The sequence below is a fragment of the Choloepus didactylus genome, chromosome 3 (genome assembly GCF_015220235.1).
Source record: "Choloepus didactylus isolate mChoDid1 chromosome 3, mChoDid1.pri, whole genome shotgun sequence".
In the NCBI taxonomy this organism is placed as follows: Eukaryota; Metazoa; Chordata; class Mammalia; order Pilosa; family Megalonychidae; genus Choloepus; species Choloepus didactylus.
In genome coordinates, this window is record NC_051309.1 from 55,837,216 (window position 1) to 55,852,425 (window position 15,210).

The window sequence follows — 15,210 nt, forward strand, 5'->3', positions numbered from 1 at the left end:
TTGAAGGGGTTTTGTTCTTTATTTTTAAGCCAGACTAAGGAAACAGATTATAATTGACATTTCTAGATTTAGAGATAATTCTACTGGTTTAGAGATAATTCCACTGTTATTTTAGAGCATATTTTTAAAATCTATTTCAGTACATATTAAGTGCATTTTAAATATATTATAGAGAATTTAGAAACTAAAGCAAAAAAAAAACATATTTCCTAATTCCACAAAGGTAGAATCTCAGAATTTGAGAAGTATAAGGGACAGCAATCAGTTAATCGAACACTGCATTTTATGGATGAAGAAACTGATGCACAAGAAGCAAGTAACTTGACTGACAGTCTCAATGCTTATTAATATGTAGGATATAGGCTAGAGCCTTGCTCTCCTGAACCCAACCCCAAGGCTCTTTCTACTTTAGGACAATGCCTCTAATAATTTTCTCTGTAAGCACAGGAAATGTTTATCACCTTGATCTAGATGCTTCTAAGTTAAGAAAACATTTGAGAATTGGAGGTGGGGGTGGAAAGGTAGGGATACTCTTCTTTTTTCATCAAATAGAAATTATAAAATTAAGACCAGTACATAACAAATATTAAAGTCATCATATGGCTCTAGAGAAAGAACTGTTTTTGAGCTTTTCATATTTACATCTAAAATCCCCAAATCAATAAGATTTTGTTATACATGTTTGTGATGACAAATAATACAGAGAACACATAGATTTGCTGTTTTGGTTCAATAAAATAAAAAAAGGCAATTACACACACGGACTCTGGAGCCAGACTGCCTAACTGAGCTCAACACTGCCCCTTACTAGTTGCCAAGTTGAACAAGTTAGATGATTGTCAAACATCACACATCTTGTAGCTAAAGGTTATCACTTTATGCAGGTCCTCGCTTCAAAATCTATAATCATGTGGGAATGCCCCTCTCCACTGAGTGCTGGCTGCTTCCTAGTTACCTAAGTAAGGTGAGCAAGTCAGTTACCTTTTCTGAGTCTCAATTGCCCTATTTATAAAACAGGGATAATAGCAGTGCCTAACAAAGGAGAGGCTAAGCCTGCCTATAATTGTACCTAAGCGCCTCCTCCAGAATGCCTCTTTGTTGCTCAGATGTGGCCCTCTCTCTCTACCTAAGCCAACTGGGCAGGTGAAATCACTGCCCTCCCCACTACGTGGGATCTGACACCCAGGGGAGTGAATCTCCCTGGCAACATGGAATATGACTCCTTGGGAGGACTCTAGACCTGGCATCATGGGATGGAGAACATCTTCTCAACCAAAAGTTGGAAGTGAAAGGAAATGAAATAAGAGTCAGTGGCAGAGAGATTCCAAAAGGAGCCGAGAGGTCACTTTGGTGGGCACTCCTACACACAATACAGACAACCCTTTTTATGTTCTAATGAATTGGAATAGCTGGCAGTAAATACCTGAAACCATCAAACTACAACCCAGAACCCATGAATCTGGAAGACGGTTGTATAAAAATGTAGCTTATGAGGGGTGACAATGTGATTGGGAAAGCCATATAGACCACACTCCCCTTTGTCCAGTGTATGAATGAACAAGTAGAAAAATGGGGGCAAAAAAAAAAAAAAAAAAAAAAGGCACCCAGTATTCTTTTTTACTTTAATTGTTCTTTTTCACTTTAATTTTTATTCTTATTATTTTTGTGTGTGGTAATGAAAATGTTCAAAAATTAATTTTGGTGATGAACGCACAACTATATAATGGTACTGTGAACTGAATGTATGCTTTGTATGACTGCATGGTATGTGAATATATCTCAAAAAAAATGAATTAAAAAAAAATAGTGCCTAACTTATTAAATGAGTTATATATGTGAAGCACCAAAAAATAATAAGAAGAATAAAAATAAGAATAAAAACACAAGAAGAACACCCAAAACATCCCATTCATTTAGCTTTTGTTCTCATTTAGCTTTTGTTCTCATTTTTCTACTTATCTGTCCATATACTAGACAGGTGGAATGTGAGCCACAAGGTTTTCACAATCACATGGTCATACCATGTAAGCTCCATAGTTATCCAACTGTCTTCAAGAATCAAGACTCATGGGTTGCAGTTCAACAGTTTCAGGTATTTCCTCCTAGTTATTCCAATATGCCAAAAACTAAAAAGGGATACTTATATAGAGCATAAGAATACCCTCCAGAGTGACCTCTTGACTCAATTTGAAATTTCTCAGCCACTGAAACTTTATTTTGTTTCATTCTCTTCCCCATTTTGGTCAAGAAGATTTTCTCAATCCCAGGATGCTAGGTCCAGGCTCATCCCCAGGAGTCATGCCCGCATTGCCGGGGGGATTTACACCCCTGGGAGTCATGTCCCATGTAGGGGGTAGGGCAGTGAGTTCATCTGCCAAGAGGGCTTAGAGAGCAAGAGCCCACATCTGAGCAACAAAGAGGTTCTCTGGGGGAGACTCTTAGGCACAAATATAAGTAGGCTTAGCCTCTTTGCAATAACGAGCTTCATAAGGCAAATTCCCCAAATCAAGGGCTTGGCCTACTAAATTGGGAGTCTCAATGTTTGTGAGAATATCAGTAACAGCCCAGGTAGGGAAGGTCACATTTCTGCATTTTTTTCCAGTTCCTCAGAGGGGCCCTGCAAATATATTTTTATTCTCTGCCCAAATTACTTTGGGATGTATCAGGATTTCACCCTAACCTGTATAAACCTACCAGATCTCTCTTCCTATTCTAAGTTCCATGTACTTACGGTGTTTGAATAAACTGACTATACACATTAAATTATTCAGTATGCTATAAAAAATATAGATCCTGTGCCAAATAAACATCTCTTCCCTTGGTCTCACACATAAGTAGAAGTTTTAAAACACAGTCAGTATCATCCTTTACTATTTGGCCTGATTTGCCTTAGTCCTAACCAGATCCGCTTCATTCATATCTCTAATTGAAGTCTGAACTCTTTTTCAGCTTTTTTAACAGTTGCCATATGAGATAATACTGACACTCATAGCTGCCAAGCTCTAGCTCTGAGTTTCAGGTGTCACACAGATATCCAAAGTTCCAGAGACTGACCAGGTTATACACAAAGAGCTCAACATCTCAAAATTTAGAAATAACCATTACAGCTCAGGAATAGACGTGACTGCCGTAAGAGTTTGCAATCCAGGGACCTTTACAATAAGTCTTCCCCTGATAACCTGCACTCTAAGATTAAATTCTCAGAGTTTACACATTATAGTTAGTCCGTATCAATGAGGCATGATAAGGTTTGTCTTTTCGTTTCTGGCATACTTCACTCAAAATGCTGTCCTCAAAATCTGTTCACCTAGTTGCTGATATATTTTATTATGGTTATCTTCCTCCTAAGAAAGTGGGTAATATTATCAATTAAATATCAAATACGGATAACCGGATAATTAAAAATATCCAGAACTCAATGACTTCATAAATATCCTCTTCAAACAGTTTAGCAAATAAAATAATCAATTATCAAGTTGGCTAATACTAACTGTAAAAGACTTTCCAACTTTCTGCCCACCTCTTCAAGGTCTGGGACAGGGTACACAGCTTTCCTGGGTTCAGAAAAGCCAAGCAATATTAAACAGTGTGCAGCTAATATTGAAAAGGATTAAGCCAGGAATCCAGACAAAGGTTGAAAAACACAAAAAAGATACTGTGATGAAGACAGAAGAGCAACATAGTGGAGAGAGAGAATGATTAAATTCTAATGCTGGAGCAAATACCAACTAGGTATATAATGTTAGAAAAGCAATCTCTCTACTGATTTTATTTGCCTCAGGTAAGGCAACTGGCCTCTCAAGACCATACAGAGCCCAAAGGTTAAACACTGTCCACTAAAATTCTTAAGGGAAAAAAAAAAAAATCCAAAACCTAATTAGCTAGGTTTACTGGGTTCCCTTTGAAGATGGGATAGCTGCTATAAAAGGGGAGGCTTATAAAACCTTATTCTTGTCAAAAGAGGTTATCAAGAATTCTTCTCAATACAAGAGAAGGTTGTCAAAAAGTCTGTAATCTTTAACAAGTCTGGTTCTTCTCAAGTTCTGAAAGAGAGAGCACTATGAAAAAAAGAAAAAGGTAGAGCAGAGTAATGGGGAACGGATAAATTGAAATTTGAAATAGGAAGGAAGGCAAGCCTCATTAAGAAGATAATTGAGAAAGATTTGCAGAACATGAAGGAGTTAGCCATCTGGATATGTTGTGGAATATTCCAGAAAGAGAAATCAGTCAGTGCAAAGGCCCTTAGCCAGGAGTGTGCCTGGAATACTCAAGGAAAAGAAAGGATGCCATGTGACTAAGGCAGGTAAGCAAGTGAAAAGAACAGTAGGAAAGAAATAATCAGAGAACTAAGGATGAGCCAGATATGGCAGGGCCTTTGTAGGCCATTAAAAGGACTTTAACACTGAAGGAGATGGGGAGCTTTTATGGAGCTTTATACAGAAAAGAGACATGAGCTGATTTATGTTTTAAAAGAATCACTATAGAAGATGTACCAAGAAGATTATAAAGGGAGAGAGGCAAAGGTAGAGGAAGGGAGAAGTATTAAGGGCAAGCCAGGAGAAAGACAATGGTGACCCACACCAGCAGCGGAAGCACCAAAAAGTGGTCAGATCTTGAATATAATTGAAGACAGACCCAACAGATTGTTGACAGAGTAGATGAAGTAAGAGAGAAAGTGAAATATCAAGGATGTCTCAAAGATTTTTGGTATAAACAAACAAGATGCTAGATCTGCCATCAACTGAGAATAGGAAGGCAGCAGTTGAAGCTGATTTGGGGGTAAGATTATGAATTCAGTTCCTGACATTTCAGATTCTGAAATACTCCACCTGTCCAAATCTATAGCTTCACAGAATTTTATCTTCCTAAATATGTGATAAGACCTATGAACATATGAAGCAGAAATTTCAGACTTAAACTGAACACATGGGTTATGCAGATGGCAAGTGAAGACAGCACATTTCCTAATGCTGAACTTTTAGCTCAATGGGATAAACGTTTAGCTATTTGTGGAAATGAAGTCATAATTACAAAAGAAATTAACAGATTTTGGTGCATATAAATATTACTTTAAATTCATCTGGTTGCCTCAATGTATGTCTGAATATCAAAGTGGCTCAATTTAAGAGAAAAGATAGAACTAAAATTGTACTGTTTACCCAGAAAATACAGAACCCCTGGAATTGGAGAAACACTTATGAGTCTCAGAATACATCTAAAAAGTCTAGCTCTGTGGTCAAATTCTGAACAATGTTCATGTTCATCTGACTCTCTGAAAGTACCTTCTATTCATGAAACTAGTGAAATCAAAGCCTTAATTATTTAAATCATATATTAAATTCACTCTATCATAAATCTCATCACTATGCACACTCCCATTAATATTCTAGCATTATCATCCAATTACTAACAGGTTATTACATATATTGCTAAACAGTAAGTTATATAATGTATCCCATAATATTCATGGTATTGACTTCTGATGATACAGGGATTCAACTGATCAAATTCAGTTGCTTTAAATTATCCATACCAGACTAAGGGAAACAGAATTTTGTGCATCTAAATTATATTTTTAAATATTCTTCATACTTATATAAATCTTATGAACAAAAACAATATGTTAAATAAATTAAGACAAACATATCATTGAATTGGTTTATAGTATAGACTCCCAAAAAAAAAAAAAATCAACTTCAAGTAACATTTACAATTGAACAGTTTAGAAAGGGCAGAAGAAGGAGGCTGGATACATAAAAACTCCTCTAGACTAACCAAGGACTACATTATTATAATGCAAGATCAAAGAGATACAAAAAGGACCTCTGGCAGGAAGCTGATCTCACACACACACACACACACACACACACACACACACACATGCACTCTTATCAGCCAAAAAAACAAAGATGGGCTATGTCAAAGCCCAATCAACCCTACACTAAGTGAACTTCATTTACTAGATGTTAGGACAGAAAACAGCTCAAGTGGAAAAAAATTTTTTTCAGGGCCCTTATGAGAAAATTTTAGCACTTACTGGTACAATTCAGTTTTAAATGTAGGTTGCAAAAAGCAGAATCTTTTTCTCATATGTATTGAATAGATCATTGTCAAACACTACACATTTTGTAGTTAAAGGGTACCACTATGCAGGTCCTCACTTCAAAATCTATGATCAGGTGGGAATGGATGCCCCTCTCCATTTCTGGCACATGCTGTTCTCTTTGGTGTGCTAGCTGCTCCTTAGCAGCAGAACAAGAAGTGCAGGTAAGTCATCAGGATGGTCCCAAGTCATCACTAAGGGCAGCCTCAGTTCTTTAACCTCACCATTCACAAAGCCAAAAGCAAAAAAACAAAAAAACCTGGGGAATCAGAGGGCAAAAATGGCCAAAGATACGTTTTTCCATACCTTGTAGGAAAGTTGTGAAATTTGACATCCTATAGCCAGAACTCTAACACCTCCTTTATCTAGAGACCACCATCCTAGCCCAGGCCACTACCATGGCTCATGCAGACTGCTGCAACAGCCTCCTAACTACTCTCTCCATGTTCACTAGAATTCCTGCACTATCCTTTCTGGCCCCTACTTGAGTTCTCCAATCTCATTTCAAGGCACTATCTCTTTTGTTCACTACATTCCTGCCACGATACAGAAATATTTTCAGTTTCTCAGGAAAGCCAAGCTCATTTTGCCTTAGAGGCTTGGCACCTGCTGTTCTCCAGACCTGGAGCCCTCTTCACAGGACTTTCTCATCCTTCAGACCTGGAGCCCTCTTCACGGGACTTTCTCATCCTTCTTAAATGTTACCGCTCAGATTAAATTACCTCTCTAATCACATTATTTTCAATCACAGCATTCTACTGGACTCCTTCTTAAGAATTTTCTCAGATATAATTTGTCTATTAGCTGTATGCTCCATGACGGCAGGAACTATGTGTGTTTCATTCATAACTATATAGCAAGGGCCTCACATAATAGCTGGCATAAAATAGGAATTTAATAAATATCTGTTCCTTATCAGAAAACCTCAATAAGACAGCTTAATCAAGGATTAAGCAAAAAATAATCTAAGCAAACAATAGGAATTTCATACTACACAAATACTAAGATGCAAGTATCTAAATCTAGCACTCATAACAACTTCTCTCACTTTATACACAGTTTTAATAAGGTCGGTTATTTCACTTCCAAGCTACAGCTGATCAATCAGATAGCAGGGAAGCAGATAAACAGGAAGTGACAGCCCATACATGCAAAATTCAAAAGAAAGTGCCATTTAGGAAAGGTCCTCAATCCCCAACATATCTCAAGGGCCCCCAAGGATCTTACTGAGTATGAACAGTGATAATATCTGATTTTGATGAAATGATTCCTCTAGTCAAGCAGATAAATCTCATTCATACTCGGGATCTTGTTTTAAAGCAGGAAAGCACATATCACATCAAATTTAAGACTGATTTCAAAACAATAAAATATGCCAGCAAGGATAAACATCAAAATATGTGTTAAGTAATAATTTATTGAATGCCTATTGTGTGTCCAGGTCCTTATATAAATTATTTCTGACACTCACACCCACCTATGAAGTAGATCTTATTCCCTTTTGCAGACAGGAAAAATGAAGTTCAGAAAGGTTAATTTGCCTACGATTACAATTAGGAATTGTCTGAGAATTGGAAATGACCTGCTTGACTTCGAAGACCACAGTATTTCCACAGTATGACCTATTACTTTCCAAATATGTTTGGCATAAGAATCCCATAAGCACTTATTGAAAATAAAATTCCTAGACCCTTCCTCTAAAGATTCTGGTTGGGGAGGTCTGGGTTAAAAACCTAAAATCTATATTTTTAACAACTGCCCTTAGTGATTATGACAATTGGGCAAATTTAAGAATTTAGAATTTAGGAAATCTTGCCCCTGGAATTGAGCTAGACTGCTTAAACATCGAAACAATGGTATAAGATCTGATTTTATACATGGATTCTGAAACAAATTATGAAAAGTCACAAAAAAATATCTTATACGGAAGATACTAGTAAGGATACTTTACAGCATCTGTTGCTACATGTTATATTTAAAGCTTAATTTTATTGAGAATGAAATCTTAATAGCTTTTAAGTAAATCAGAAAGGACTTAAAAGATTCCCTTCTGAGTGTATAGTTGGTCTAATGTCCTGAGCCTTTCAAACTTCTAGGAAAATAAACATAAGTTGGAATTCAAAAGCAGCTCTCAAATTAAAATTAATATTCTTTAGAGTACTATTATTAGAGCAATATTATTATTTAAAGTAATAATAGTACTTGATCAATTATTTACCATCCTAAATAATTCAATGTTATTTACTTATCACTATTTAATCTCTGTATGCCACTAAGCTAGTCACACAAAATTTTAAGGATTAATCAGTTTCACATCTCTTGGTAGGCAGAAATCCAACACTGAATTGTCTGGATTGAAATATGTGAATTTTCAAATTCAAATATAGTAAAACTGAAACTTCACTACCATATTCCTCATTTCTTCAAGAACGTTTACCCATTAAGAAGCTTTAGTAGTTGATCCAACTAAAATGCTTAACATTTTTTTCATATTACCAAAGACATGTGCAATGTTATATATCAAATTCATTTCCTTTCAATTTATAAGGAGTAAGAAAAATCTCTGGGAAAAAAAAAATATGTCTAACTTAATTTCACAATTTCTTCACAAATAACAAATTTTGATTAAAAATTTTTAATGGTTTAAAAAACTATTTATCTTTTTGAGTGTGAATTTTAGGAATTCTATTTTAAAATACTGTTTCCCTTTGTTTGGTGCAGTAGGAAGAAAACAGTGATTCCTCTGACAATTCTGGCAATATCCAAACATGTATGCAATTACCTCATTCATTTAGAGAATACTTCAGAACCTGTAATATTCCAGGCACCATATTAAATATTAGAGAAACAAAGGCACAGTGGCTGCCCTCAAGGATATTTACAGTCTTGTGGAAAAATATCAACAAGGTCTTCCAAAATCTCAAAACAAAAAAATTCAGTCTTTAGAAACGGATATGCCTTACATATTATGCTGGGTTGGAGAAAGGAGATGGGAGCCATAAGGTTTAAAAAAAACACACACACACAACTGTTTAATTGAAGTGACTCTGTCACTTGGGCAAATCATGTCCCAGTCTCTTATTAATTACTACCACAGCACCTGATAGTAGTCTTGAGATACTGATGCATATCAAGACAAATTCTCATTAACTCTATCATATGGAAGGTCAAAACATACCGAGGTGTTCTTGTGCAAAGATTATATTGTACCCCAAAGCAGTTTCCAAACTCTTTCATTTCACATCACATTTCCAAATCTTTTAAATTTCCACAGCATATCTGAGATGAAGACAAGCAAAGAGAGTGATGTCTCACAGCACCATAAAAACTGGTGCTGCAGACTGAGGAACTACTCGTAGAGATGGTTAGACTATACCTCAGAATAGAGATGGTAAACTATACCTCAGAAAACAATACACTAAAGACAATAATTTAGTGCAATTAAAAGAGAATAACATTAGAAACAAAATTCAGCGAAATAACTTGGTTCCATGACAGGGCTTAAATTAGAAGTCAAAGACTGCGCATGCCCTAGGAAAGCCCCAAATTCGATTCTGATATGAGAGGCATGAAATGAGAAAGGAGCAAATAGTATCAGCTATAGTGATTTACAGTATTAACTAGGAAGTATTGGCCCCAAACTACTTTCACATTCTAATTTTTTAAATTAACACATTCCTTAACAGTTATCATCACTGTGAAATACGAAAGTTTTCAACAAACGCGCAATATATTTTGCACAATTTTATTCTGAGGGGTAAAGAACTCTATAATTTTAAAATACTAGCCAGTCTGGTCAACACTACCTATTAAAAGTAGTCGCCTTTTTCCTCATCTTCATTACATAAGAAGTCACTTTGAAAACTCATCTAGTCAGTCTCTCCAAAAACAAGAAATCTACTTTTAATCAAATTGTGAACTCAAGCTTTTTAAGTTACAGATACATAATTATACAATAATAGGAATATAATGTACCATTTCCCTCCCTTCCTTTCAATATTTTTCTTCAAAATGTTTCTGTACAAGATTTCTCTGAGCTACCATGTTCTTCCTTACTGCTACAACAAATCTAACAATGAAGGAAAATTATTATATTCATCCAGAAGATTATAAAAAAATAATATTGACTATGATGGAAGTGCAAAGTATAAGTCTGGGGTCAACAGGAAAATATTTGTACCAAAAAAAAAAAACACACACACACATTAAAATAGACTTTGCTTAGCCGAATTATACATTCTATATTCTTATGTCCCCAAAATCTGATTATGCCCCAAACTAACCTAGACCTGTGTAGCAGAAAGGTAATTCACTTTCTTACATCCCCACAATGATACGTCAATCATATCATCCAAGAATATAGTGGTTTCTAAAATAAGAGTAATACTGTAAAAGTAGGAGAAAAAAAGAGTAGAACTATTCAATTGCACAGGCCTACTCAAAAGTGAAATCTGTGAAAAACACATATGAATGGACCTATATCCTTCCACACCGATCTGAATCACAGAACATTCAGCTTATACTCCAGTTTACTTTTATTCAGTTCAGTGAGGAAAGACTGCCCTGAACAGTTAATACTTAAAAGACGGGATTGGGGGAAGGTCAGGGGCAGTGAGAAGCTTAAGGTCTTACTACAACTGTTTTACAAGTTTATATTTAAAGGCAAGAAAAACTGAAAGTACTCAACAGTTATAGTAACACATTAAACACAAATTTCAAAAACCTTTATAGGTGCCAACTGAGCTACCTACTAGCAGAGTATACCTATGAATTATGCAAGACAAAGTCATATAAAAAAAGTTCAGTATTACTATTACCATACCCATCTATGTCACCACAAGACAGGCTTAGGTCTTGCAGAAAGATCCTTATTAATTCTTATCGAAACATCATTCAGTAAATTTAAGTTCATACAAGGTGTTTACAAATGGAAAAATAGGACTAAAATGAATCAATGTGAGGTTTGAAAACGGTAGTTCTGATTTTTTAGTACTTACCTATATTTCTCAAAGTGGAAAACTTTATCTGGAGAGGAAAACAATCAATAAAAGCTAACATTTATTGAGCACAGAACACACACTATGATGTATTCTTTGCATGCACTGTCTCATTTAATCCTTAATGATCTTAAAAGTTAGAGACTATGATTATCCCCATCTTAACTCAAAAGGCACAAAGTAATTTATCTAAGAAGTGGCAGAGACTAGATATGAACCCAGAGCCTAGAACCAAGGTAATGGGGAGAAGAGGGAAGTGATTGAGGAGGATCACAGAAATATGAACTTCCAATGTAGAAAAGCATACCATTTAATAATGGTATATGTTTCCTCCTTATGCTCTAGAATAGTGGTTTTCAGTCCTGGCTATACACTGGAATCAACTGTGGGACTTTTTAAGCAATATGGATGCTTGGGCCCCTCTCTCAGATATCTGACCTTCAAATAGCCTGAGATGGGGCAAAGGAAGGGTATTTTTTTTAAGCCGTCCAGGTATTTCTAACGGGTAGCTAAGATTGAGAACCACTAATAATTCTCTCCCATCCTGTTAATCTCTCTCAGTAGCCAGCTACACTCAAATTTACTGATCACCTATTTGCTATTAGGCACCTGGCCCATTATATTTTCCATTTACCCAACAAAGTACTTAGTTTTTCTTCTCCAGCTGTAGCTGCATACTTTTAAATAACAAACTTTTACCAGTCATTCTTTGGCAGGAGGAATGTAGGAGCCAGGAAGGGCAGACAACATGAAAAAGTTGGAAAATCCCTTCTTTAAGCACTCATATACTCCTCAGGTTTAAAACAATATAAAAAGGTCATAAGAGTCAAACCAAAAACTAAATGAAATGGCAGGTTATGAAACTAAAAAAGTTCTGTGATACATGTTAAAAAAGATTTACTATCTGTGATATTTGGTTATATTTATTAATTTAGCTAGTGATGACAGTTATAACACTTAAGTAACTGTGGGGAATAAATTTCATTGTCTTGTCATTCCACTGACAGCAATTACAGTGTTTTTACCCTGTTAAGTCACCTGAATATAAATTAACAGGTGCTAAAGAAATCAAAGCATTACATAAGCATATCCAAACAACAATATGGTTGGTTGTATCATACACTGCGAAATGCAAGGATTTTGCTGAGGAGCTTATATGAGAAGACTTACTGTTTCACCAAAGTTTTCCACAGCACTTCCCACTCACCCTATACTCAAAAATATCATGATAAGGTTCCAAACATTCTCCAACTTGCTGGTCCTTTTATTTTATTTAAAAGGTAAGGCAGAGAGATATCTAAACAAGACATCTAAAATGAAAAAGAATATTAATACTTCCACTTGTACAAAACTTGGACTTCTCAGAGAAACATTACAAAACTTCCTGCTTCCGGACAGCTTATTATTTGGTTCAAGTCTTCACATTCCTTTATTAGTCATGACCTTTCAGAAAGCTTGCATTCCTTATTGTTCGAATAATATCAGACTTTTAAATGCTGATAGTCGTATTTACTGGAAACCTTATCAAATGAAGAAGCATCCTAGAGTTTATGCCCAAAGGAGGGACTTAGGTAACAGAGAACTCTCAGTACCCGAAGCAGAGTTTGTATCCCTGACGTAGATTTTTTGAACTTGGCACTGGTTCTGCAGAAACTAATTCTGTAAGAAACTTGGAAGATACTGAATATGTATGAAATATAACTACAGTGAACTTCATGACTGATTGTCACTGGGGTGTTATATGGCCCAGATCGGGCCTCTGAGCCATATGTCACTAGGTTCAAAGGCACAGATAAGGAGAGAGAATCATAGGATAACTGGGGGAGAAAACAAGCGGCAGACACCTCATAAATACGTGTACTTCCACCCCGAAGCTCAAGGGTGGCCCGAAAGGCAGACCCTAAAGAAAATCCTGTCCCACTAGGACCGTCACCGCACCCAGGCCTCTGGGGCCTGTAAAAGGGGTGTGTGGAGGAGTGGGGGGAGTATAGGCAGTTTCTGTCCCCACTTCGGAGACCTAAACAAACCAAAACAAACCAAAATAAAGCAAGTTCTCACTTCCTGGTCGCCTACTCTTCACGAAGGCCTCCCCCCCCCCCCCGCCGCCGCCGCCCCGACAAAAGACGGACAGCGGGGCAAGAAAGCTTCCGAGGAGTAAAAGGGGCCCACCCCCGCCCTGCACCTCCCGTCCTCACCCTCACCCTCTTCTAGGCCTTACACGGTGACGTGACCGGAGCCGCGGACCACCACCGGGTCCGGCGAGTACTTAAGCAGCTGTTCCTCCAGGGCCCGCTCCTCGTCTTCCTCCTCCTCATAGATCTCGTCGAAATCCGCCATCCTGCGCCTCCGAGGCCCTCAGCCCAAAGGGGCCTGACTTCAGGGGCCGGGGCGGACGTACGGGCCGGCGAGGCGGCGGAGGCTGAGGCGAGTCGCTGCCACCGGCTCAGAGGCCTCAGAGTTCGCTCTTGACGGTCTCGGCTCCCGCTACAAGAGAGCCGGGGTCCCGGCCGCCGCCGCCACCGCCGCCATTACCACCAGCAATAACAACAACACAATGTCAACATCCGCCCCGGGGCGGACACCTCCACCAGCGCCGCCACCGCCGCAGCAGCAGCAACTCGAGGAACCACAGCAACAGCCGGAGCCACCCGCAGCGGGAGCAGCCAGCTACAGCATCGCGATACTTCCCGGGAATGCGGGCAGGCGCGGGGGCGCGCGGGATGGAGGGTGGGCGGGCGCGCGCACGTGGCAAGAGCGCGCGCTCCCAGGCCGCCTTCTTCCTTCCTCCACTCGCAGCCGCCGGCAACTCCTCAGGCGCGCGGTCCCGCCCGCGCTGCCCCACCCATCCAGCTCCTCCGTCGCGGACTGGGAAGGGGGTGATTCTGCGGCTGGATGCGATGACCTGACGCCGAGAACCAGGTACGGAGTGTTCAGTGGAGAATACGGTTCCTCAGAGTAATCTCTAACCAAAACAAACAACTAAAAAATAAAAGCCCTGTTTGGAATGGGTAATTTATCGTGCGTGTGATTGCCAGTTTAACTAATAATCTAATCTCGCTTTTCATCAACTTATTTTACTCCATGACTATAAAGGACTGAGTCTGTACTTTCCCAGTTTGAGGCGCGCAACTGACACACTCCAAGCATTTTTGTCGTAATTCAAACATTTTGTCCCATCATCCCCTTAAATATAGTCCAATTTATGAGGCCAGCGATCCTGCTTTCTTTCAAGAAAAGTCACCATAGTCATGCTGTGACACAAAATTGATACATTCTCCAGATTCCAGATTCCTGTCCCAACTCCTTCACCAACATAATCCGTTTTCTTCTCTTAAAACCTTAGTGAATCCCTTTCCCTAATTACTATGACCCCACCCCCCAAAAAAGTTTAGTGAATTCTGCATACCTGCCTAGACCACCGGTAAAGGCCTGAAGGTCAACAACTTCAGGCATATAAATAGTACAGGGGCAGGAGTGGACTCTTGCAGAAAGAGTCCTAGGTATGGTGGTAGGGAAGAAAGGATGGTCCCACTCCATCGGGTATGCTGGTCAGAATATTCTGGAAATATGGTATTCATGTACAGACTAGGGCAGTTCACTTTCAATGGGCCATTGTTGGAGTGGAAGAATGTGCAAAGGAGAGCAATGAGAACCGTGAAAAATGTCAAAGTCTTTTACCGGGAATGGTTGAAGGAAACAAGCATAAAGCCAAGAAAAGAGGGAAGAACACAGTAGGTGTGTCAGACTTGTTGTAGAGCTCCTCAGAGGACATTTATCCAATTATTCATTCAACAAATATTTACTGAGCTCCAACTATGTTGGCAGGCACCATGCAAACATGTGAGGGTGTATATGAAGGAGGCATAGTCTCTGCCCTCCAGGACCTTCTTTGTCATTAAGGCAAGTAATTGTAATCCTGTATCAAGGGCCCTCAGATGGTTATACACACAGTGCTCATGCAGGTAGCTTAGTTTGGTGGTTAACAAAGGGCTCTGAAGCCTGACTGCCTGGCCTTGAATCTCAACTGTACCACTTACTATGTGACTCTGGGCAAGTTATTTTACCTCTCTGTTCCACATTTCTAAAATGAGGATAATAACAGTACCTACT

The 15,210-nt window shown here is 38.4% G+C and overlaps 1 protein-coding gene across 1 annotated transcript in view; it reads right to left on the minus strand.

The window, feature by feature from the left end:
* Positions 1–13,801, minus strand: part of CHIC2 (cysteine rich hydrophobic domain 2) — a 60,067-nt gene extending 46,266 nt beyond the window's left edge. Inside the window, exon 1 of the mRNA XM_037829829.1 lies at positions 13,319–13,801. Within this exon, the coding sequence (XP_037685757.1) occupies positions 13,319–13,437 (119 nt within the window). The 5' untranslated portion in view covers positions 13,438–13,801. The remainder of the gene's footprint in view (positions 1–13,318) is intronic.
* Positions 13,802–15,210: the final 1,409 nt, after the last annotated feature.